The 26,149-nt window shown below is 39.8% G+C and overlaps 1 protein-coding gene across 6 annotated transcripts in view; it reads right to left on the bottom strand.

The window, feature by feature from the left end:
* Positions 1 to 448: 448 nt before the first annotated feature.
* Positions 449 to 26,149, bottom strand: part of COL13A1 (collagen type XIII alpha 1 chain) — a 352,395-nt gene continuing 326,694 nt past the window's right edge. For all 6 annotated transcript variants that reach the window (XM_040320468.1, XM_040320470.1, XM_040320469.1 and 3 more), the window contains 6 exons: positions 23,820 to 23,873; positions 23,688 to 23,741; positions 20,504 to 20,530; positions 9,983 to 10,069; positions 6,932 to 6,970; positions 449 to 785 (listed from right to left, as the gene is read on the bottom strand). In XM_040320468.1, coding sequence (XP_040176402.1) covers positions 783 to 785; positions 6,932 to 6,970; positions 9,983 to 10,069; positions 20,504 to 20,530; positions 23,688 to 23,741; positions 23,820 to 23,873 — 264 coding nt within the window. In that variant the 3' untranslated portion in view covers positions 449 to 782. The remainder of the gene's footprint in view (positions 786 to 6,931; positions 6,971 to 9,982; positions 10,070 to 20,503; positions 20,531 to 23,687; positions 23,742 to 23,819; positions 23,874 to 26,149) is intronic.

Below are 26,149 nucleotides of genomic sequence, written 5' to 3'. Positions count from 1 at the left end.
AACTTTCCTAAATGCATATGTAAACATTCCAGGAGTTTAGAAGAACTGATATATGATCTAAAGGTCTTGTCTCGGAGTGACATTTTTTTCTGCATATAACTTTGATCAGATAAACTAAAGGCTACAGCACATGGCCTTAATATGATTTCTTTGGCATTAAATGGTGCATAACAGAACAATAGGCAGCTTTTATCACAGTGGCCAGCTTGGGTACAAAGATAAAATCGTTTATTTTAATCTGTATTTTAATGTTTGCTGTCATTTGAAGCATAAACACTCCTTTTTCTTGCCACAATTCTTTTTTTTTTTTTTGTTACTAATTTGTGTTTAGAACGATTTTGATACCTAACACTTCATATGTTTCTGGTTACAGTACATGTATTTTCTTATAGCATGGTTGTTTTAGTGTACCAGGAAAAAAAGATTGATTCACTTTAAATGCCAAAGGTGTGGAACATCATAATTTTATTAACCATCATACTCAGGTAAACGGCCATCACTTCTCTGATGTACTTTTGGCACCAAAGTATAATAACTTAAAGAGCATTATTTAATAACTGTGCACAAATATCATGCAAATACAGCAGCATTTTTCACAAATATTAGAAAAGCAAAAACAAAAAATATACAGATATTGTTCAAAAAGAAAACAAAAACTTTTTAGTATTTATGTACAAAAATGAATAAAGTTTGGTATGTCTTTCTTTTTGTTTCTACAGAACACTGTATAAAAATAAATATTCTATGTACAGACACAAAGGACAATTCCCAGGTTAGAACGATCACTGCAAAAGAAAACATAAACTTGGTTAGTTTTGGAATCCCAGTACTTGCAAGGAAACGCATTAACATATTTTGACAGGCAGAAATAAAGGTGTTTTATGGATTCCTTCCTTTTTTGATATCCAGTTATTACTTAGACAACCAATAGCACACAATAGTACACTATAGTACTTCCTGACAAGTGCAAGTGACTATACATAAATAAATCCTGCTTGAGAATGGATGTTCCAAGCAACTAAAAAAATGGCCTTCCACATATAAAACCACATTTTGTAAATAAAGTGGTTTGGTTCCTGTGCTAAACTTCAGGAGTGTGCAGCAATAAAAGGTTGGACTACATACATAAGTTGATGCCATTATGTGACCATTTTTCTCTACACAACTAATCAATGCTCCTTGTCTTCATATACTACCCACCACTGAACCACAGATCTGTTTATTAACTAATATAGCAAATGGTGTCTGTGAGATCTTTTGTAGAAGATCTGCAGCCACCATTATGATTTGATCCTGTGCTGACCAATACAACTTTAATAAAATAATTGAAATAAAATAAATCAATAAATAAAAGAACCATGGGCCAGATTCATAGAGAACTGCGGCGGCGTAACGTATCGTCTTTAAGTTACAGCGCCGCAAGTTTTCCTTGTAAGTGCTTGATTCACAAAGCACTTGAGTATAAACTTGCGGCGGAGTAACGTAAAGACGTCCGTCGCAAGCCCGCCTAATTCAAATGGGGCGTGTACCATTTAAATTAGGCGCGTTCCCGCATCCTAAGATCCGACGGTGTAAGTCAATTACACCTGTCGGATCTTAGGGCTATCTATGCGTAACTGATTCTATGAATCAGCCGCATAGATACTCTCAGGCCCCATACACACCATAGAATCTATCCGCAGATAAATCCCATCAAATGGGTTTCTGCGGATAGATCCTATGGTGTGTACACTCCGTCGGATATTTATCCGCAGAGAAATCTCCCCTGGGATGGATTTCCAGCAGATGGATATTTGCTGACATGCTCAACAAATCCATCTGCTGGAATCCATTCCAACGGATGGATCCGCTCGTCTGTACAGACTTACCGGATCCATCCGTCCAAAGGGATTCCCCGCACGCGTCGTAATGATTTGACGCATGCGTGGAATTCCTTATATGACAGCGTCGCGCCCGTCGCCGCGTCATAATAGCGGCGACGGCGCGACACGTCATCGGCAGAGGATTTCAGCGCGGATTTCAATGCGATGGTGTGTACACGCCATCGCATAGAAATCTTCTGAAATCCTCGAGAGGATTTATCCGCGGATACGGTCCGCTGGACCGTATCTGCGGATAAATCCTCTCGTGTGTATGGGGCCTCAGAGATACGACGGCGTATCAGGAGATACGCCGTCATATCTCTTTTGTGAATCTGGCCCCATGTTTGTTAATTAAAAGGACTTGCTTAACCCTGGCTGCAAGAATAGCTAAAACATTTTTTTTAGCTTTGGATAAAAAAATTCTGCACAAATCCAAGACTTATCAAAACTTCTGAGGTAGAGTTTCCACCTAGCTTCAGCTGCTTAGCATTTGGCATTTAATGTTTTAACAAAGACTGATGCCGCGTACACGTGATCATTTTTCGGCATGAAAAAAATGAAGTTTTTAAAAACGTCATTTAAAATGATCGTGTGTGGGCTGCACATCGTTTTTCATCTTCTGAATAACGACAAAAAAAAAAAAATCGAACATGCTGTATTTTTTAACGTTGTCTTAAACAATGTTGTTTTTCGGGTAGTAAAAAATGATCGTGTGTGGGCTAAAACGACGTTTAAAACCCGTGCATGCTAAGAAGCAAGTTATGAGACGGGAGCGCTCGTTCTGGTAAAACTACCATTCATAATGGAGTAAGCATATTCATCACGCTGTAACAGACAAAAAAGCGTGAATCGTCTTTTACTAACAAGGAATCAGCTAAAGCAGCCCAAAGGCGAATGGAACTTCCCCTTTAGAGTGCCGTCGTACGTGTGTGGGCAACATCGTTTTTAATGATGAAGTTGGGAAAACTTTGTTTTTTGGACATGCTGAAAACAACGTTTTTTTTCATGCCGAAAAATGATCGTGTGTACGCGGCATGAGAATGTGGATATGCAGTACACCTTGCATTATGAGCATAATTCGTTCCAGAAGAATGCTTGTAATCCAAAGCACTCGTATGCCAAAACGAGTTTCCCCATAGGAAAATATGGAAACTCAGATAATCCATTCCACAGCTACTGCTTGTCTATGTAGTACCGCATTTGGCCAGAGGTGCAAGGGCGAACGGAGTGTTTCTGAGTGTCTTTGAGCGTCTCCGGGTGTCTCAGAGTGTTTCTGAGCATCACAGGCGCCAACGCACCTCTTGCCATATGCGGTACTGCACACCCCGGCGGATTGAATTATGCTCGTCTTGCGGGACAACGCTCAAAAAGCAAGTAAAAAAAAAATAGCTCATATAGCAAAAAGCTCAAAAACCATGTTACTCGCAATCCAAGTTTCCACTGTATTTGATTCTGTGCTGTACTTTTAGTGTTTCATTAGGAAATCAATTGTTCCTTCTGCTATTTTTTTTTATAAACAATGGGTACTATGTATCACTATCCTATGTCACCTTTCAAGTCCAAGACTTGCTATGAACAGGTCAGATACCAGTGCCATGAAAATAAAAAGGCTGCTTCCCAAGCACACAGTAAATTGCACCCTGATCAATGATCAATGATGGGTACTTTGCCTTTAAACATCTACATGTAGGTTTCATATTAATTTATACCTCAGCACCCTTTTTAAGCTGCACTTTGGTATATCACTAGCAATGAGCTGATTCAGTGCTACTGAATGGCCTGCGTTGACATATGCATGACAGTTTTGGAAAGCTTAACTTTGATTGATATTGATATTACAGAAAACTACAATACTGCAAATAAAACAGCAGATCCACCAGTATTCAAAGTATAGGCTTTTTTCTTGTGAAAAAAAAAAAAGTATAGGCTTTGATTGCAGTTTTCTGTAGTATTAAATTATACACACAGGAATAACCGAGGCAATTATTGTATACATAGCTCTAATTATTTTAATTATCCTAGTACAATCAGTCTCCAAGGGGAGCCTTAGTTGGTTAGGTCCACAGGTGGTTCATATCAATATTTTTTTTTGGATCTTCAGGCTAGTGGCTTTTCAGGGAACCAGAGACACTCTGAACCAAGGTGGTAAGCCTATGGGAATGTAGGGGATACATGTTTGTAAGAGAGATCAGTGTTTCTCAACTCCAGTCCCCAAGGCTCCCCAACAGGTCATGTTTTCAGGATTTTCCTCAGATCAAACGACTGTGGTAATTACGAAGGCAGTGAAACTGATCGAATCACCTGTGCAAAATAATGGAAGGCCTGAAAACATGACCTGTTGGGACACCTTGAGGATTGGAGTTGAGAAACGCTGCGTTAGATTGTAAGCAATGTGTAAGCTTGTATGTTACTGGAGAGATTCTCAAAAGCTACGGAATGTAGAATCCTAATCGGAAAAAAAGGTGTGTGTGTGTGTAGGAAGCTACACACACACATCTTAAATTGTTCCTTAAAGAAGAATGTCACCCTAAAAGGGTTCTGTTTTAACATTTCCTTCCTCTCTCCTCCTAGTTTTAGCAAGTATCCACTCCCACTTCTGCTCTGACCACTTAAGATATCTGAGCAGAAAGTTCTCCCTTTCTACCCTGACCACAATGTTCTGTGAACCTTTACAGGTCCGAAGATCCTGGGGGACCATTCAAGTGCAGCATGGCTCATACATGCAAAGTGGGAAGTCAATTGTGAAACTTCAAAGAGTCACAGCTGGCTTCTCTTAGTAAACATGCTGGCACGGGGACCCAAAGACTGGCGAAGAACCGGGGGAGGACGGCGCTGGATCCTTGGACAGGTAAATGTCCTTTTTTTAAAAGTCAGCAGATACAGTATTTGCAACTGCTGAATTTTATTTTTTATTAAGACTGAAGATCCTCATAAGCCTTGTACACACGATCAGTCCATCCGATGAGAACGGACCGATGGACTGTTTTCATCGCTTAACCGATGAAGCTGACTGATGGTCCGTCACGCCTACACACCATCGGTTAAAAAAACAATCGTGTCAGAACGCGGTGACGTAAAACACAACGACGTGCTGAAAAAAACGAAGTTCAATGCTTCAATGCTTCCAAGCATGCGTCGACTTTGATTGCGTCGATTCTGAGCATGCGTGGATTTTTAACCGATGGTTGTGCCTACTAATGATTGTTTTTTTCCCATCAGTTAGAAATCCATTGGTTAAATTTAAAGCAAGTTGGCTTTTTTTTAACCGATGGTTAAATAACCTATGGGGCCCACACACGATCAGTTTAGACCGATTAAAAACGGTCCATGAGACCGTTGTCCTCTGTTTAACCTATCGTGTGTACGAGGCCTTAAAGGTTGGGACTTGAAAAAGGTATTGGAACCCTATCTAGGAATAAAAGGATATGTCCAGAAACTAACTTATAGAAGCTGGACTGAAAATTAGCACAGCCTACTGTATGCATAATCATAGTATGGGAAAAAATAAATATGTCAGTCTGAAAAAGATTAAAGGAGTTTAGAAGAAATACAAGTAAATAATTTTACTTTTACAGAAAATAGGATGAAAAGGAGAGGAAATAAGGAGGCTGGGAAATATACAATATAGCCATATGACGCTCACAAACAAAAATTTAGGAAAAATGTTATGGGGCATGAAAATTAAAAACTATTAGTTAACAACTTAAGTCCTTTCAATAAAAAAGCGAGAGGACAAACAAATAATTATACAACAGTTATTAACATCCAACAACAGAAGCAGATATAAAGAGTCAAGATGACCTAGTCGTAAGAGTGGAAAAGAGAAAGAATCCTGAATATTTTTCAATGGGCGCTAAAAGGCAGAAAAAGAGGCAAGCACTGAAGAAGAGGTGGTTAAAGCTAAACTGCAGGATAATCAAATATTGTCTAAATACAATAAGCATGTGTATTTTTGCTTGAATCTTGATGTATTTTGAGTATGCCTTCCACAGTTATAGAGTACTCCAGTGTGAAACTTTGCATTTCTCCAGGAGTCTTTTGTAATAAAGGCTGGTTACTGCTCTTTCTTTGTGCAGGATGACTGGTCTTGTATCCACCCACCTCCAGTAGTTTTCTACAGGCAGCCTGTAGCGGGTGGAACTTTAGGATCCCTCCCACCGTTCTGCTTTCTGTGCAGCCCAGTGATGATGCCATATTAAAATTAAATTTGGTGGACAAAGGTGGATTTATATCTTTTGTTGCTAATGAAGAATATATTTAAATGAAACTGTGTCCCCAGAGTTTAATTTTGAATATGTAGGATGTTTCAGGGAGTGACTCACAAGACAGAGGCTGAAGATAATGGATAGTATAAAATAAGTTATAACTTTTCAGGGCATCTTAAGGATTATAGTGCCATACTCCCTGTAGAGTGCAATCAATGAATATGTGTAAAATAAATACACATATGAATATTGGAGGTACAAACAAGTTTTGGTTAAATGTATCCTTTATGTAAATCAACAGTGGAAAAAAAATTGGTCACTGACTAGATGAGGCGCAGAACATTTCTGTGGCTCGTACTTGTCAGCACAAAAGTTCCTTCCTCATTATGCTACTGTAGAATTAACATCTTGGTATATAAATAAACATTGCTAGCACTGGGGATTTCCTCTTATTTTCTATGACAAATGCAGGTATTTCAGCCAACAGAGGCAACAAGGGCAGCTCAAAAAATCTAGCAGGTCTCCCCCACTCCTTCCCGATTTAATAACTAGGGTAGTTCATGCACAGTGAGTCCATAGCTTAATCACTTGTCATTCCTGCAAATCCACAGGCATCCAAAGAAACAGGTTAAACGTTTTAGGTAATAAGTTAAGTAATATTCCATGCTGAGACATGTACTACACGTGTATATATTGTTTTTTTTGCCAAGCTCATAACAGAGAGGAACATGCTGGAACTAACAGCAGGCTGATTTATGCATTTATCATTTTCCTCTGTAACAAAAACTCACATAAACAAGGTGTGCAAGTCACAATCCAAAAATCAAGACACAGTTTACAGATACAGACAAGTACAAGTGTTACCTTATTCCAGCAGCCTTGTACAGGTAAACCATCTTCTCCCTATGGGAACAGAACAGTACTTTTATATGCTTTTGTACAGCGGCACACTAAAATAATACACACATTATGCATTGTTTTGCCTACATTTCCCTATTTATCATTTCAAGCTGTGAACATAATAGCAAATTTAATGTTGGCTTACAAATGTTTTGTTGTAATTAAAAGCTTGGTAACATTACAAGACACTTTATGTAAAAATCCAGAAAATCATTGCCAAATGCGTATGCCCACACTCATACAGGAAATTAGGAAAATGTCTGATGTTAACAAAGATTTTAGGCTAAATAGACATAGCTGTTGAAGCTGGTATTATTCAGGAGATTACTTGACAGAATGTCAGTTGTATGTAGAAAAATATCACACACCAGAAATATCTTAAGTTCTAGTAATCTCCTCTGTTCAATTATTTGAATTTTATGAAAAAAATGTTCCTTGTGGATGGAAACAATACTTTGGTTAGTGTGCTTTTATTATTCTTAAAATGAAAACTCCAAACAAAACAGCTTTATTAATGTCACTGGTTCCCATCAACCTGATAAAACCACAACTTTTTAGAGAACATTAATTTAATGTATCCATCTGACACACTAGAATAGTGTTGGCATTTATTAATTCAATTTGGAGCTCCTGTACACAGAAGTAGGATTGCCTAACTATGAAAACACCAGAGAGAATCCTGGAGTAGTAGCATAGAAAACACACATCCTTTAAAGTACATTGTAGCCCTCAATTCATAATTCATTCATAACATGCCACAGCATCGGTGCATATTTTTTCACATCTAAAGATACTTGCCAACATTCCTAAAAGCTTGACAGAACAATCCATGTTCTTAGTATTTTTAAATGTAAGCCAGGACTGATGAAACACACAAACCCACTAATAATATTTTCAGTGTTTACTTGTCCGTACTATTATGCAAGCAAAAACACTGGCCATAAGAGGTCAGTTGGCAAGTATATATCTATAGTATACTAAGGCTGGCAGTACCTTTCTGTTTGCATGCCTGTGCCATTTGCCTGTATTATTAATTCTCTCCTTTCAACTCAAATACAATAAAGACAATGTCAATACCATGCACAGAACAATAACTAGTGACAAAAAAATTCAAAAGAATTAAAAAAAAAAACAATGTATTTTAGTCAGCACAATTTCATAAAAGACCAGCAATACGGGAAATCTTATAAGTAAAGACTTACTTTTGAAACTTGCTAATTTCTGACATTTGTCAGCTATATGTGAGTTGCAGTGGCTTTTTCTTTTTTTTTACAGTCTGCACACTCACCAATACACTTAAAATACATTCTGATCCAATGCACCATTGCATTTTTATCAACTTGTTATGGTAAAGAAAGGTCTTCTTAGCAAATGGAAATTTGGAGATTGTTAGGTTGGTCAGCAGTAGGTAATGTAAAAAGTACTTGTTAGGGTTACTGAGTTAGGAAAAGTGTATCTTTGACTCCCATTTCCATTTGGTTAAGGTGAATATAATATACAAGGTTTTGAATTATGTGCTAGCAGAAGGGGGCATATCATGAAGAGCTGTGTGAGTTATAGGTTAAGGATGCAACTTTCTCTAAAGGCACATTGGTGTCTCATTGCCTCCTATCTTAATATTTCCTTCCATTACTGTATTACTCTAATTTCCTGATGTTCATTTTCAAACATAGGGGCAGCCTCTACTCATTCTACAACTAGCCTCAGTTCGTGAGAATTTTGACTCACACTAACATACATACATGACTGTACAGTCATACAGAAGGAGGTAATTTGGGTATTTGTAAACGATACTGTCTTTGACAGGAAACACATGGGCACGGTTGTTCTGGATGTACTTGTTGGGTGTTTGTGAGACAACAATGATAGGTGTGTGGGCATGAGGGGTTAACAGCCAATCTAAGTGATGCCTGGTCTTGGCACTAGGTACAGGATGTACCTGATTTTACCTATTGGGCCAAATTATATTGTTTGATCACTAGCATTCAGTCACCTTTTTCAAATAGTTTTGCTTAGTAACCCCGCCATTCATGGATTGGGAGAAGAAACAATAGGAATGCAAATGTTCATGCTAATAAACTACTAAATGCAGTGTATCTGCTAATTTTATTAAAAGCCTAATAGAACAGCTAATCAATACTTTCAGCATGTTGCTATTAATTTTAAATTATTGGGAACATATTGGTAAGAGAAACATTTTTGTGTTAGGATACGATAGAAAGGAGGATGTCAGTTTCCAATTTAATGTCAGAAGCATGGTTAAATAGACAGACAGATAGACAAAGATTTGGATGATGCAGGTTAACACATAGTCACATTCATGCCAGGTACAAAGATTTAAGTACTTTGTCAAGCATGCAGGAAAAAGGGTTGTTAAAGCCATACCAATGGGCAAGGGGCATCCAGCCCATCCAGCCCTGGTATCCCTGGATCACCATTTTCTCCTTTTATACCTCGTTGTCCCTGTTTACAAAATCAACTACTTTTATTATTCCATGAGGTGCCTCATGTTTCTGTTTTTATGGCATATAACTCCAGTTAAGGCAAAGCTGCCGGACATATTTTTAGGACAGTCAGATTTTTTTTCTTCACTGTGAATGGCTGAGTAAAAAATATTAAATAGAATGTCTCATATATTTCACAGCGGTAATTATTTTTCAGAAAATAAACCAATGTGGAAGGGGACAGTGTTTGACAAAAAAACAAACATTCAAAATAATCTGTAAATTTTATTGTATGTGTCCAGCAACTTTGCCAGTTCACGTCTAAAAAAACACCTGGCAATTGTAGTCTTGAGGAAGGGAAGACATTTACCAACAGTTAAAGCAAACCTCTGTCTTCTGGGAACCTGCAATAAATATGTTTATTCATCCCTACTTTTAGGCAAAACCATGAGTGAACACTAAATGTTTTCAGATTCGAAACTTATCAAATACAGAATTTAACTCAAAACTCTTCTTTTGCTCTTCCCATCCTCAAGTCCTATATAGAATAAAAATCAAAAATCAAACATACCAACGGGCAGGGTGCATCTAATCCAGGCGCTCCTTGGTCTCCCTTATCCCCTTTAGGCCCCCTAGAGCCTTTCTTCCCCCTTTCCCCCTGTAAAAATTAATTAAGTTCAACAAAAGATATAGTAACTTTCAGGATCATCCAGTTCAAAGTTGTTTTAAACGTATGGAGTTAAACATTATCTAAAGATAAATAGAGCTATATATAACATGGAAAACTATCTACACTCTCCTAAATGCATAGCAAGTCTTACATCTGAGTAATATTCATAGAATATGATGTTTATATATTTTAAAAGGACAGCAAGGTTGTATTTCTGTTGCTTGTATCTGGAAAAGTGAGTGAAGGAATGTGGATAATAATGTTGTCTGTTTTTAGTTTTTTGGACTATGATTATACCTTTACTGTTCTTACTTAATTTTAGAGACAGTGACAGTTTCAGTTATTCTTTGTTGAGAATGTTCAAAAGGTTATTAATGTCTATGTAATAAAAAGATGTACAGGTTACTACCAAACTTAAGTATGCACATAGTAAATGCTCATGAGGAATATGAAAATAAGGACATCAGCATCAAATAAAGTAAGGTGATGTAAGCTTTTCTAATTATTGCCTAAAAGTACTAAGAAATGATGGATGGTTGCTTTCATAAACTACTGACGAAGTCTGAACGAATAACTGTAGTCAACTGAGAGAAAATATGCTAGAAAGATAATAAAATGGCCTGTCCACAAAACAATCTGATACGTAGTCTGATCACCAACTCTACCTGTCCACTTTTGTCTTTGCCCCCTAACTATTGGTTAACTATTGGTTAGGGAGGTTACTGTACCTCTCACAGTAATGATTCAAAAGCATGGCACAGTTGAGGAATGGGGGGGAGAAAACTGGTAGAGGCTAGAGCCACAACTTTGGAAGCTGGAAGCTATTTGTTTGTCAGAGTTCCTGGGTATTTGTATTTGTAATTGCTCTAAAACAAATTCAACCCACCATGCAGACATCTAGAGGTGACTGTTATACACTGTGAATCAAAGTTTAACTTCTTACTTCTGGCCATAGTTCACCTTACAATTAAAATACTGTAATTCTCTTTAAAGAGGAGCTCCAGTCTCCCAAAACATTTTTTAAGCCAGCAGTTACAAATACTGTAGCTGTTGGCTTTTAATATAAGGACATTTACCTGGCGAGGAATACAGTGATGTCGGAACATGAGCCGATTCTTCAATCGGCTTTGGGTACAGGCGAGGGTTTTATAAGTAAGGTATACGGGCAGTGAAGCCTTTCGGTTTCGGTTGCTCTGCACTTTGTGAATGGTTCTGCAGTTTTCTGGAAACTGTGTGTGTCCCACAAGGCTGAAGGGGGAAGGAGGAGGGGCTGAACATACTCGTAGATCGCCACAGCGATCTGAGCCGGAAGTGGGAGCGGGTACCTGTCAAAACCAGGTACCCTCCCCCCCAAAAAAGTGACAAATGTGGCAGTGGAGGGTGCAAACAAGCAGAGCTCCCTATTTTGGGTGGAGCTCCGCTTTAAGCATTGTTTTGAATGAAAATCACAATATTTCATTACTAAGCACATGATAATATAAGCCCTGTACACATGTCATGAGACATCGGCCAGTAAAAAAGAAAAAAGCAGACATTTAGCTTGTGTGTAGTTTGGTCTGTCTCACAGAAGCCGGTCGGTCGGACGAGCATGCTGGAAAACCAGCAGCAGACCGACTCCCGATCAGCGCTCTCAGCAAATGGCAGAGAGCGCTGATCAGAGTGTTCTGGCGGGGGGGGGGGGGGGGGGCAGACTTGATGGATCACATGGTCTTTTTACTGTCATCACTTCTCTATGTTTCTATAAAAAGGGGAGATTTCACCCCAGATTGTCTTTGGCAGTGGTTAATACATCCTTGCTTAAAACAAAAATATTTTGTTTGTGGTCAAAGGTCAATGACTTATGAATGCCCATGCTAAGCTGACAAAGTAGTTAAATGGATTATAAAGATGCATTTTAAATTTCAAATGTTCATTCAAAAGAAAACACTAAAGTGAAACCAATGGTCTATCTTTCTAACAATATTTTCCATCTTCATAATTTATTTGAAAAGATTACCAGCTAAATTAACTTCTAGTTGAAGCATAAATGGAGTGGCATCCCTTTTATAGTTGTTGCAAGGACTTTTAATATGGCATATTTAAGAGATCTGGTATGCTGTACATGTATGACTATAATATTTTACATTACCATGTCCTTTATTTTAGTAGTATCCTGTACAATTATTTTTAGTACAAACAAAACAGATCATTTGATGTCTGATTCACGTATTCTATAATGAGATACAGTCTTTCCCCATTGAAGCTCATCTTGGGTACATGATTCATTTCTTTTGCACATATACTGTATATTAAGGATACCCACAAATCCTACAAGAATCAATCTTATGTCTATAAAGTTTGTAAATAAACCCAGTGTTTATGGTGGATTTCCAAAGTTTTTCCCCGATTGCTTTTAAAAAAAGATTCTGAGACTGCACAGCTGGAGAATTCTTGATGCATGAATTCTGTTTCATAGATGCAAGCAATTTGAATGTTTATTTATGTATCTACCATTACCCTAACCTGGAATAACAGAACAACTAATGTTCCTGGTATACCAGGAGAAACGTCATCAAGTGTCTTTTAAACACACTTGTTTCCTAAATGTATGTAGAAATCTATAGATCACTAGGTAGATGTGAAACAAGCCTTTGTTACTAGCAGATATTTAGGTATACAAGAGGAGACAGCATATTTCAGCTTTTCTCAGAGGCTTTAAGTCAGGGGTGCCCAACCAGTGGTCCGGGGGCCACATGTGGCCTGCGGAGCCCTTTAATGGGCCCGCGACCTCCTGCTCTAGGATTGAGTAGAATAGAATACTGTCATTAAAGGTCAGTTTATTACTAAAATCAGTGTATATATGGGCATATCTGTTCTGCAGTGGTTACTGGGCTGCTTTCAAACGAATCCACAGATGCAGAGCAGCTCACCTGCGGGTTACCTGCACTGAGCCATAGACTTCTGTTATTACCTGCAAGTTTGGTGAGCTTTCTAAAAGTGCACCAAACCTGCAGAATATAATAGAAGTCTATTGCAAAGTGCAGAAAAGCCAAAAGGTACAGGTATTTTCTCCATGTGTTATTGGCATACACTGTCAGCTGAAGATCTCAGCTGGCATGGGCATTCTTCCACAAGGTTAGTGACATGGGTCCTACTGCACTCCTGCTTTACCCCTAAGTAGGGAAGGCCCTGACTAAGGTGGACCCCCTTGCAAAAACCATAAGGATCAATTATGTAGCTCAGTTCAATTATGGTGTCAATATAATAGTTCAGAATCAGACAACAAAGGATGTATTAAGCTGGTGATGGTAAAACGTGATATATGTAAAGCATTGCTTGAATATTCTTTTTACTAGTGCTGTTATAGGGAGTTTTTCATATATGACTGAGGAAGCTTTTTTTATGTGTGTTTGAGGAAGATTAGAAAATCTAGGGTAAGATTAAGCAATTATGAAGCACAAATTGTGGGTTTGCTAAAATGAATGTAGTGGAAGGATGTAAGAAGCAGAGGAATAAAAAACAAGGGGTAGGCATTTCAACAAAGAAAGGATAATCCGGGAAAAAAATGGAACAGACTACAGAGGAGGTTGGAGGAAAGACCCAGGTAAAAAGGCACAAGTTAAGGAAAAAGGATAAAGGGGACAAAGGTGAACCTGTGAAAAGCAAAGAAAATACACACGCAATAAAAGTGAAGAAAGGAAATGGAGCAAGGCATATTGCACAAGTGAGAAGAGAGCTCTTTTCAGTTGGTGTTCTCTAGGATATTATCATGTGGCTGCACAGAGCCACAATAACCGCTAAGCGGCTCTTCCAAGAATGTGGCATTCAGCCCTTTATACAGACATGGCAACCTTAAAGCATTTTTTTCCTGATACAATCTTATATTTTGTATTGCTTACCATTGTGAAAACTGTTGTCATTAAAAATCCAGATGTACTAAAAGTTTACTTAAATGGATTTAAATAGTAAATACATTGGTTGATGGTTTCCAACTAGTTGTAGGTACAATAGGAATATATTTATCTATATTTTTGGATAGTATCATATTGGAAAATTTACTGGTCTACTGATATTGTTTTTCAATAAATATTAACTTTTTTGGTGTTTTTAGCAGTGAACAGAGAAACCAAATGAAAAGTGTCTATGTGGTTTTATTGTTCTTAATCAATTCAGAGCTGTAAATATAAGCATAACATTTAGTAACATTATAAGTGAGCTGCCATGATACTGCAATACTGAGAGAGTTTATTCAAATGCAATATTTTGTACATAATATCTACAGTGGCTTGAAAAAGTATTTATACCCCTTGTGTCATGTTACAACCAAAAACACAATGTATTTTATTGTGATTTTGTGTGATAGACCAACACAGTGGCACATAATTATTCAGTGGAAGGAAAATGATAAATAGGTATCCATTCTTTACAAATAAATATGAGAAACGTGAGGAGTGCATTTGTATTCAGCCCTCCCGAGTCAATACGTTGTAGAACCACCATTGGATGCAATTACAGCTGCAAGTCTTTTTGGGGTCTCTACAATTTTGCACATCTAGAGAGTGAACATTTTGGCCATTTTTCTTTGCAAAATAGCCCAAGCTCTGTCAGATTAGACGAAGAGCGTCTGTGAGCAGCAATTTTTAAATCTTACCACTGATTCTCAATTTTTTTAAAAAAAAGTCTTAATTGGATTTAGGTCTAGACTTTGACTGGGTCTTTCTAACACATGAATATGCTTTGATCTTAACCATTACATTGTAGCTCTGGCTGCATGTTTAGGGCCATTGTCCTGCTGGTAGGTGAACTTCCCCCCGGTCTTAAGTCTTTTGCAAACTCTAATGCCGCGTACACACGATCGGTTAAACCGATGAGAATGGTCTGATGGACCGTTTTCATCGGTCAAAATCGATCGTGTGTGGGCGTCATTGGTTATTTAACCATTGGTTAAAGAAAAGCCAACTTGTTTTAAATTTAACCGATGGATTCCTAACCGATAGAACAAAACCGATCGTTAGTAGGCACGACCATCGGTTAAAAATCCATGCATGCTCAGAATCAAGTCGACGCATGCTTGGAAGCATTGAACTTCGTTTTTTTTCAGCACGACGTGTTTTACTTCACCGCGTTCTGACACGATCGTTTTTTAACCGATGGTGTGTAGGCGCGACGGACCATCAGTCAGCTTCATCGGTTAACCGATAAAAACGGTCCATCGGTCCGTTCTCATCGGATGGACTGATCGTGTGTACGCGGCATTAGGTTTTCTTCTAAGATTGCCCTGTATTTGACTTCATCCATCTTCCTATCAACTCTGACCAGCTTCCTTGTTCCTGCTGAAGAAAAACATCCCCACAACATGATGCTGCCACCACCATGTTTCACAGTGGGGATGGTGTGTGCAGGGTGATGTGCAGTGTTAGTTTTCTACCACATATAGCGTTTTGCTTTTAGGCCAAAAAGTAAAATTTTGGTCTCATCTGACCAGAGCACCTTTTTCCGCATGTTTGCTGTGTCCCCCACATGCCTTTTTGCAAACTGCAAACGGGAATTCTTATGGCTTTCTTTCAACAATGGCTTTCTTCTTGCCACACTTCCATAAAGGCCAGATTTGTGGAGTGCACGACTAATAGTTGTCCGGTGGACAGATTCTCCCACCGGAGCTGTGGATCTCCTCCAGAGTTACCATGGGCCTCTTGACTGCTTCTCTGATTAATGCCCTCCTTGCCCGGCCTGTCAATTTAGGTGGACAGCCATGTCTTGGTAGGTTTGCAGTTGTGCCATACTTTCCATTTTTGGATGATGGATTGAACAGTGCTCCGTGAGATGTTTAAAGCTTGGGATATTTCTTAATAACCTATCAGTGAATCAGAAAGTCTAGTGAGAGAGACTAAGAGCTCAGTGGGCTGAGAATCTACAAGAAGGGATTGTATAAAAGTAAAGGAGTTTGTTACAACCTGTGTTACTGTTGCCATAGGAGAAAGCAATCCAACACATGCTTGATGCCTTTCCCTGCATGGCTGTCTATCTGTAGAAGTCTCTGAGTTTGCCAATTGACATTGCAACTGTCCAAGGGTGTTCTGGCCCTAAACCCTCTCTTCCACCAATCTCTTTGCATTCAAGAAGTGTCTGGTGCCCATGAATCTACCTTACATTTCACTCACTATGCCTTGCAACCCACTCTATACAGAAGGATGACAGCTGTCCCTGGCCCTGGGGGTTCTCATTAGAGTAAAGGAGGCCTAGGACCTTGTTACATACAGTACATGTTGCAGAGAATGTGTTTCTAGCACGACAGCATCGCTCTGATTCTCGGCGACATGGTGCCGACATCTCGCACTCGCTGGAATGGACAAAGCACATCATAGAAGCGACGGGGGATCCGACTTGGATTCCCGCCAATTCTAGCTGCGGCATTTGGTATGCATCCTGAGAGGGAGAACTCCATGCCAAATTTTAAATAAAAACCTGACATGGGTTCCCCCCCAGGAGCATACCAGCCCCTTAGGTCTGGTATGGGTTGTAAGGAGACCCCCCTATGCCGAAAAACCGACGTAGGGGGTCCCCCTACAATCCATACCAGACCCGTATCCAAAGCACGCTACTCGGCCGGTCAGGAAAGGAGTGGGGACAAGCGAGCGCCCCCCCTCCTGAGCCGTACCAGGCCGCATGCCCTCAACATGCGGGGGGTTGGGTGCTCTGGGGCAGGGGGGCACACTGCGGGGCCCCCCTACCCCAGAGCACCCTGTCCCCATGTTGATAAGGACAGGGCCTCTTCCCGACAACCCTGGACATTGGTTGTCGGGGTCTGCGGGCGGGGGGCTTATCGGAATCTGGGAGCCCCCTCAAATAAGGGGGCCCCCAGATACCGGCCCCCCACCCTAAGTGAATGAATATGGGGTACATCGTACCCCTACCCATGCACCTGGAGGCAAAGTGTAAAAGTAAATAAACACACGACACAGGGTTTTTAAAATAATTTATTAGTCTGCTCCGGGGGCCCCCCTGTCTTCTTTAGCTCTTTTACCAGGGAGGGCTTCTTCTTCACCGCCCTCTGGTTCTCTTCCGCTCTCCGGGGGGTCTTCTCCGCTCTCGGGGGTCTTCTCCGCTCTCTGGGGGTCTTCTCCGCTCTCCGGGGGTCTTCTTCTATCTCCTCCGCTCTCCGGTTCTTCTCCCGCTCGCTCTCCGGTGCCTTCTTCTTCAGGGCTGGCCGCCGCTATCTTCGTGTGTTAGCTCAATTACTAGCGGCGGCCAGCCGCTCTTCTGTGACGTCTTCTTCTTCTCTTCTCTTCTTCTGCCTTTTTCCGATGTTGACACGACGCCTCTTCTCGCTGCAATGACGGGTGCACGGCTTGCATCTGATTTATATAGGCCTCTCTTATGATGTCACAGTCCCATCATGCTCCGGTAACTACCCACGTGGTAGTTATCATAAGAGAGGCCTATATAAATCGGATGCAAGCCGCGCACCTCGCTCGTCCCCACTCCTTTCCTGACCGGCCGGGTAGCGTGCTTTGGATACGGGTCTGGTATGGATTGTAGGGGGACCCCCTACGTCGGTTTTTCGGTGTAGGGGGGTCTCCTTACAACCCATACCAGACCTAAGAGCCTGGTATGCTCCTGGGGGGGGACCCATGTCAGGTTTTTATTTAAAATTTGGCATGGAGTTCTCCCTCTCAGGATGCATACCAAATGCCGCAGCTAGAATTGGCGGGAATCCAAGTCGGATCTCCCGTCGCTTCTATGAAGGCTTTGTCTCCATCGCGGCAAGCCAGCTCGGCACCGGCTCCCGCGATGGGGCTCGTAGGTGGTCAATCTCGCCGAGAAAGGGAGCGAGATTGACACAATATCGCGGTCACCTACTGTAATTGACTTCTGAAGGCAATTGGTTCCAATACATTTTAGTTAGGGGTATCAGAGTAAAGGGGGCTGAATACAAATGCACGCCATACTTTTCAGATATTTATTTGTAAAAAAGATATAAAGTAATTTATAATTTTCCTTCCACTTCACATTTATGGCCACCTTGTGTTGGTCTATCACATAAAATCACCAATAAATCCATTTACATTTTTGGTTGTAACATGACAAAATGTGGAACATTTCAAGGGGTATGAATACTTTTTCAAGTCACCATAGAAACTTATTTTAACACATGATAAGCAAAAATCTAGTCAAGCCTATACATTGAAAACACAATAACTTGTTTGTTAAAACATATAATTAGATGAATTGTATGTAAAATTTAATTTAGCATCATTGTCATTGCGCTATTTGAATATTTTCTTAAAAATCTATGGATACTAGAATCATAGATTATGACTCGTTAAAACAAATAAAATGTGCCTATAACGTTAATGACTTCGGAGACTGGGAACAATACCAACTTTTGTATTGCCCCTGAAGTCAACAGATGGGCATTTGTTTTTAAAGTTCCTATTAAAGCTAAAACTAAAAAAAATAAAAATTGGGGGGATAGAACACAAAATAGTTAACATCACTGTCAGATTTATTTTGTATTGTCTGTTTCCTGTCAGGAAAGATTTCCTTTATCTACTTGTCTCAAAGATACAAAATTAAGTAAAGCCTCGTACACACGATAGGTTAACGAGAAGACAACGGTCTAAAGGACCATTGTCTTAGGTTAACCGATGAAGCTGACTGATGGTCTGTCACGCCTACACACCATAGGTTGAATAACCGATCGTGTCAAAACGCGGTGACGTAAAACACAACGACATGCTGAAAAAAACGAAGTTCAATGCTTCCAAGCATGCGTCGACTTGATTCTGAGCATGCATGGATTTTTAACCGATGGTTTTGCATACTAACGATCGGTTTTGACCTATCGGTTAGGCGTCCATCGGTTAAATTTTAAAGCAAGTTCCTATTATTTTAACCGAAGGTTAAATAACCTATGGGGCCCACACACGATCGGTTTTGACCATTCAGACCATTGTCCTCTGGCTATCCTATCGTGTGTACGAGGCCTAAGAGGTAATCTCTCCAAAGTTGGGGAAAATTCCTCAAAAACAGTTGTCACCAGAACATGTGTTCCCACTTGAAAATTTCCCCTCCCCTTCTGTCCCTAGGACACCACTAAAATTTGGGATTCCCATCACTGTTGTATTGCTGACACTGAACACCAGGACAAAAAGAGAGGGTGCATCCCCCCCAGAGTTAACGCAGGTTACAAAGACCAGACAGGAGGATTTTATACTTGCTCTCTCTATCCAGTATCATATTACAAAAGGAAAAAGGAATCAACATTACACTGTACTAGTTGTGAATAAGTATAATAAAATCCTGTGGGCACAGATGGCCTCATATCTAGACCCTCACTTAGCATTTACTGTACGTTTTATATTTGTTGCTCTAGTTTTTTTTTACCTTGTACCCTAATCTAATCTTATTTGCTTCCTCTTTCCCTATATTATTTACTGTTCTCTCAACTTTGTTACTTATTAATCTCTTAGCTGTCTCTCCTGCCATTCATATACCGTGTACTGTATATACATACACACACTGCATTCTCCCGAACCTATACATGTTTAATTTAGAGCACTGTTTTAAGATATCATAGGCTGAAGAGAAAATAAAAAACAATATATATGCATTATTTTTTATTTTAATACTTTTATTGTATCAGACAAGTATAGTATTAAACATAGGCACACTACCATTTAAAGCCTCCAGTGACCTCTCTAATTTGAAACTATTTGTTTTCTGAAAAAGTCCATCAGCCTTCATATACAGTAATTACCATTATAGGTGAACTAGTCAGAAACTCTCAAGGAATCAGCATTTTTGCATTGACAGAATCAATTAGTCATAGATAAAAAGATACATTTAAGTAAATACGTATCATGACAGCTTCCCTTTAAGCTATTTTAGGTGGAATGATCATAGTATACTGTGTTCTTACAATTTACAGTATATGCTGCAGTGTGATAGAACATGCTTAGATGTAGTCAACATACTACTGGGCCTCCTGAATAAAAACTGCAGGACAGAACAGTGAAAGCTTTACCCAGTAGGATTCCAGCTGTCCTTTTCCCACACATATTAAAAAATGGAATCAGTTGCTATGGACGACTGTTGCACATTTACTTTTTCTCGGGCTTTATACATGCAGGACAAATATTTCTAAACATCCCACAGCACAATCATGCAGAATATGAAGCTAAGGATAGCAGCAAACTTACAACCAAAAACACACTGCTTCTTTACCTAAAATGGTAAAGTACATTATATAGTAGCAAACTATTGATCATGAGGGGGAAAAGATTATTGTATTTCCATTATAATAAATCCAATAAAAGTACAAGCAGTTTACTTTGTACTAGTATACTGTATTTAAGCTTTGATGTCAGCTAATCATTCCACCTTATTATGTAGAGATTAGTCACATGCTAAAACAAATCATGAGCAGGTCTGCATTCTTACCCGGCTTCCCTTCTCACCAGTAGGACCCTGGAAATATAAATGATAAAAAATCATACAATTACACACATACTGAAATTCTCAGTTGTGCCTCTTAGTACCTAAAATCTCAGTTGTGGTCTTTATAACAAACTAACCATGCCACTTTTTAGCAGTTTGCCCCAAAATTATCATCTTGTACTTCACCTAAGGTCCTTCTCCTAGGAACTGCGAGGAAGGCCATGGGAACATAGAGCAAACTTCCATGTAGCAGTAAAGGGTAATGAACTGAATTGTTTATAAAGTATACAGTATGGCCTAGATTCACAGAGAGAGGGCACACATTACACCGCCGTAGCGCAAACATGGAATTCACCAAGCCAGTGCTGGGTTTCGAAGGCGTATGCCGGCGTAGGTGGAAGTGGGCGTAAGCCATGCAAATGAGGCATGACCCCATGCAAATGATGGACTGAGCGCCAGACAGATACGTTTCACGAACTGCGCATGTGCTGAGACGTAGACGCATCCCCCTGCGCATGCTCACAACCACTTTTCGGAACAGCTGCCTAAACTATGCCGGATCACTGCGTACGGCGTGAACGTAACCTACGCCCAGTCAGACACGTCCAACGTAAAATACGCCGGCTTGTGTTCCCTGGTGCAGACCTTTGCATGTCTGCTGCTGGGTTACACCTCCTTTATGGGGAATAACTTTACGCCGGACGTACAACTTACGCGCACTGCGTCGGGCGCACGTATGATCGTGAATCGCCGTATTTCACTCATTTGCATATTTGAATGGCTAATCAATGGGAGCGCCACCATGCGTCCAGCCTAAATGTGCGCCCACCCTACGCCGGCGTAGGCAAGTTACGTTGGCAGGGTGAAGCCTGTTTTTAGGCGCATCTTAGTTTGTGGGTCCGGCGCACAGATACGACGACGCACATTTGCACTTACGTCGGCGTATCTTGTTATACTTCGGCATAAGTGCTTTGTGAATCTGGGCCAATGTTTTTAAATTTAGTCAGTGGTCAACATGACCAGTACACTATTACTAGGGAGAAATTATTTAAAGTTAAATTAAGAAAAAAGACCACTTTAGGTCCAGTGAAGGATGAATGGTCTCTTATGATGGTAACTTAACCACTATTACTTTCTACTTTTTACTGATGCAAGTGATGGTGATGGTCTCATCATCTTTTTTAATTTTCAATCTGTTTATTGAAAGTTTTCATAGAAGAAGAAATTAAAATTAACATTGTACAATCAGGTATCAAACAGTACAAAAGTCATGGTTCCTACTCCATTATAGAACACATACAGTTAAAGTAAGGAAAAAAAAAATAAAAACAGGCTGCATTCCCCAACAAACTTCATGAAAATGGCTAGCTTCATTTTCCATGGAAATTGCACATTCCAAGGGCGTATAACCATACACGCATTGGTGGCCATCTAGCACCCTTCAAACTAAAATCAATATTTTATCAGGGCACTAAATGGTAAGGTAAGGCCAGTATTCAATTCTATCTCAGTATCAAATGAATTGTCAGCTTAGGCTTTAAAATATACCCTTCATTGACTTAATCTCAGTCCACCTCCACCAGGGGGAGGAAAGCCATTCAATCCTGGCGTTGCGCCGTCATAAGCCCTTTCAGAATCTGGGCCCTGATTTTTAAATGCTGCAGTTAGGCCACACTGTAGCAGAATACCCATTTACTACCATGCTCAGATGCAGGCACAGGGCCCTTTAACCTCTTTTCCCACAATACCCTGGGTTTCAGTACCTGATCAGAGAAGATACGTTTCTCTGCTTACCTCGCTCAGCAGTTTAGAGAGGCTACACCTGATAAGATAGAGGAAGCTGGTAGTGATCTACAGCCAGCTGGGAGGACCTCCACTGTCAGAACCACAGTCAGCTGAGAGGCCCTCCACTGTCAGAAGCAGTGTGCGAGTGGCTGGGCCAGAGCCTAATAGCATGAAATTCTCTAAAAGACCCAGCTTCTGTGGGAAGCAACTCCCCAAATGCTACACACGTCTTCTAGTTCCAGTTGTGCAGCTCCCCTCCTCAGGATTTGGATTCCTTCAGCTATTCGCATTTTACTACAGGGTCTAAACAGATTATGCTATGCAGCCATTTCCTGTGCCATGTAAACATCTTAATTTTAGCTTAATTCCAGCCTATTTTTTCTTATTTATCTTGATTTGCATGTACCTAACTCCATTCACTGTTCAATTTAGCATGGGAAAGCAACTAACTTTGCTGTCATTGCTCCTGTTCCATTAGGTCCAAGGTTTACTAGAAAAGTTCTGTGCCTGAAAACTAGTTTCTAGTAGACATGGCTTCATTCCCTACCCTAGGGGCCTGGCTCACAAAAATCTATGAGAAAAACTGCAACACCCCATGGCAGAGAGAACTGACCTACAGAATGGGCCCTTCAAGTATAGAAACAATATACTTACCTCATCCAGTATAAGTAGAATTCAATTTTTTTTAAATAATGCATTAGGGCCAATTCATACCTTGGCATTCTGGTATATTGCAACAGGAAATCTGAAAATTTGCAGTTATCACAGTAGGCAAGTGGAAATCCTACCATATGGACACTTGTTCTGGTAGGACTTCCCCTTGCTTATTCTTGTGTCACTTATGGCCTGTACACACGATCAGAAAATCGTATGAAAAATACCGCTTTTGAAGCGATCGTACGATAATCTGATTGTTAGTACACAGCTTTCGAGAGGCAATCGCAACAAGTTGTGTAAAATTATCCGATGGGACAAGTATCAAAAAATTTCTTGTACGATATCAGATAATAAGATTTTTGTTTAATCAGCACAGTTGTTGTTCGAAAATACAACTCAAAATACACTACAACACATCACATCACTTCCGAATTTTTATTCTGTCATACGAGAATTTTCGAAACTTTAGTAAACGCTTAATTTTCTCTTTATATCATGCCAAAAAAAAAAAAAAAACGGACGATCAGTCATCCAATAATCTCATTGTGTGTACCAGGCGTCAGACAGGAAGTGAAGGAAAAATATCCCAGAAACACAGACAGCTAAACGAAACACTGCTTTATCATTCAACACTCTATCCAAAACTGAAATGTTCAGCTTCAGATAAAATTAAAGAAAAAAAAAAAAACAAGCAAATTTCCGGCACTACACTGAATTAATCTGCTTACTATTTCAATATACTTACAGGTGGCCCTGCTGGTCCCGTTGGTCCCGGTACACCAGGATCTCCTTTATTGCCCTTTAATAAAAATAATACAACTTTAACACTTCAGCAAAAAAATTTAACAATTTGTAAAATAATATGACCTTTACTTACTCTTTCCCCTTTTGGTCCTGCTGGTCCTGGAACTCCAATTGGCCCAGGTATCCCCTAATATATAAACAAACAAAGGGTCTTTTTATTAGAAAAGTTGCATTGGTTTATGCATTTGGCAGTCAGGAAATAAGCAAGTAAAGAGGAGACCATTTTTGCAGGCAGTAAAGATATCTTTGGCTTGTTACAGTTTTCAGCTTTGAGTCTAACCAGATCTTCAGAAGACTGTATGGATGTATGGATAACTAACATGAATGAGTAAGACATTAAGCATGTATTTTAAAGCTGAAGTCAATGCATTCAATAAGTGGTCTTTAACTCAGGACTGAAAAAGGTAACTTTATGAAGACATATTGGTTTAGTCACATATTTAAGCACTGTAACTATTACAAGTACATTGGATTAAAAGGGAAAGGGACTTGCATCATTTCAAGAAAGTAGCTTAGCATGCAATTTGTAAATCACCATGCTGCAGAAATGGATGCATTCATAGAGATCAAAAGGCCAGGCCATATATTCAATAATCACCTTAGAGTAGAAACATTAGCAGTGCGCAAGAACAGTACAGTAGTTATGCTTCTTAGTTTTATACCAGCGGTTGTAGGACAACGTTTTATATAGGATCTTCAATCCTGAATTAATCATGTGTCTACACTGTTGGCTTGCACAAGCAGCTAATTGAATATGCTTACAACTCCAAACTGTGGTACAAGGTTATAGGATGGGAAGTACAATAGTTATGCTTCTTAGTTTTATACCGGCAGTTGTGGGACATTTTATATGGCACCTCCAAACCTGCATTCATTATGTGTCTACACTTATGGCTTGAACAAGAAATGTATTGAATGTGCTTACAACTCTGAACTTTGGTAAAGGGTTATGGGATGGTGAATATTGGATGAAAATGCATGCATCTACTGTTACCAATCCTCTTAAAAGATTACCTCCAATTGATCTCTCACATCTCACATCCTTACTGTACCAATTGGTTTTTAGGGTTATAACATAATACCTCTTTGGGTGTTTTATGTCCTGTTGACTTCCAATATGGACTTTCTTAGCCTTTATAAAGTGACACATTTTAACAGGACTCTGTCTCAGCACAAAGGTTCTTAAGCATATGCTGTACTGTTGGATGCATAAATGCTTTGTAATAAATAAAAGCATTGCATGTGTTTCTGGTCAAGAAGCCTCTATGTTCTTTTTATTTAGATAGGAGTTTGTAAAAATAGTTAAAATAGTTCCTCAAGATATACAGTAAAACCTTGGTTTGAGAGCGTTTTGCAAGACAAGCAAAATGTTTTAATACATTTTGCCTTGACCTTGATATACAAGCGACGTCTTGATATAAGAGTAGCGTCATGTCACAACTGAGTATAAAAGAGAAGAGAGGAGCCTCTAAGTGTAGCAATATGGTTACATTTAATGAAGGTACAACATTTAGCAACTTATTGCTACACTTAGAGGTGCCTCTCTTCTCTTTTATACCCTGTAAAAAAATGCTTTGATATACAAGTGCTTTGGATTACAAGCATGTTACTGAAACGAATTATGCTTGCAAACCAAGGTTTTTTCTGGGCAGTCCATCCATTAAGGGTGCACGGGTGCTGCCCTGTCCATCGCCTCCCCCCCATCCATGCATCCGGCCCCTTTCAGGACACCGAAGCATGGATTCCAATGCAGGGGGGGCTGTTTTTATGAAGCACTGACTAGAGCCAAAGGCTCTAATAGGCTTCAATTTAGAATGGACTTGGGTTGCAGAGTGTGTACTCCGATCCCACCCTAGTGTGTTACAACAGTGAATGAATTTGTAACAGCGAATGTAACACTGATCCTCCTCTCGACCAATCAGGAAGTCGGTTTTGACACCGGTCACCCAATTGTATGAAAGGACAGGCGATTCTTTTTGGACACCTAGGAGGAGGAGGGGGGAGCTGGAAGCCGACATGGAGGAAAGGACACGGAGCTGCTGCACCATGCTGCCTGCCCCCTGCCACCTCCGATGGGGTAAGTGCTGGACCAACCGAGGTGGAAGTCGCTTACCTATTATACAATGGGCTCATGTTGATACTACTCTTCTCTAACCTATGATCCCCACACTCCTTTTGATTAAGGAACCCGGACAATGCTCAATATGCCAGCAAACTGGAGTAGCAAGGTTTGCCCATCCTTATACTACGTCCAAACAGATAAGGTTCTATAATCTTTAAAATGTTATAAAATGCCATTGCTTTACCAACTCTATAGCTTTATATTGCTTGATTTGTGTGTGCACAAGGATGTGCAAGGCCAGTCACAGCCTATCCTTGGTAAGAGAGCAATCCTGCTTGTGA

The sequence above is a fragment of the Rana temporaria genome, chromosome 8, assembly GCF_905171775.1.
Source record: "Rana temporaria chromosome 8, aRanTem1.1, whole genome shotgun sequence".
NCBI lineage: Eukaryota > Metazoa > Chordata > Amphibia > Anura > Ranidae > Rana > Rana temporaria.
Note: the sequence above shows the minus strand (reverse complement) of the source record. Positions and strands in the feature narration are given on the sequence as shown.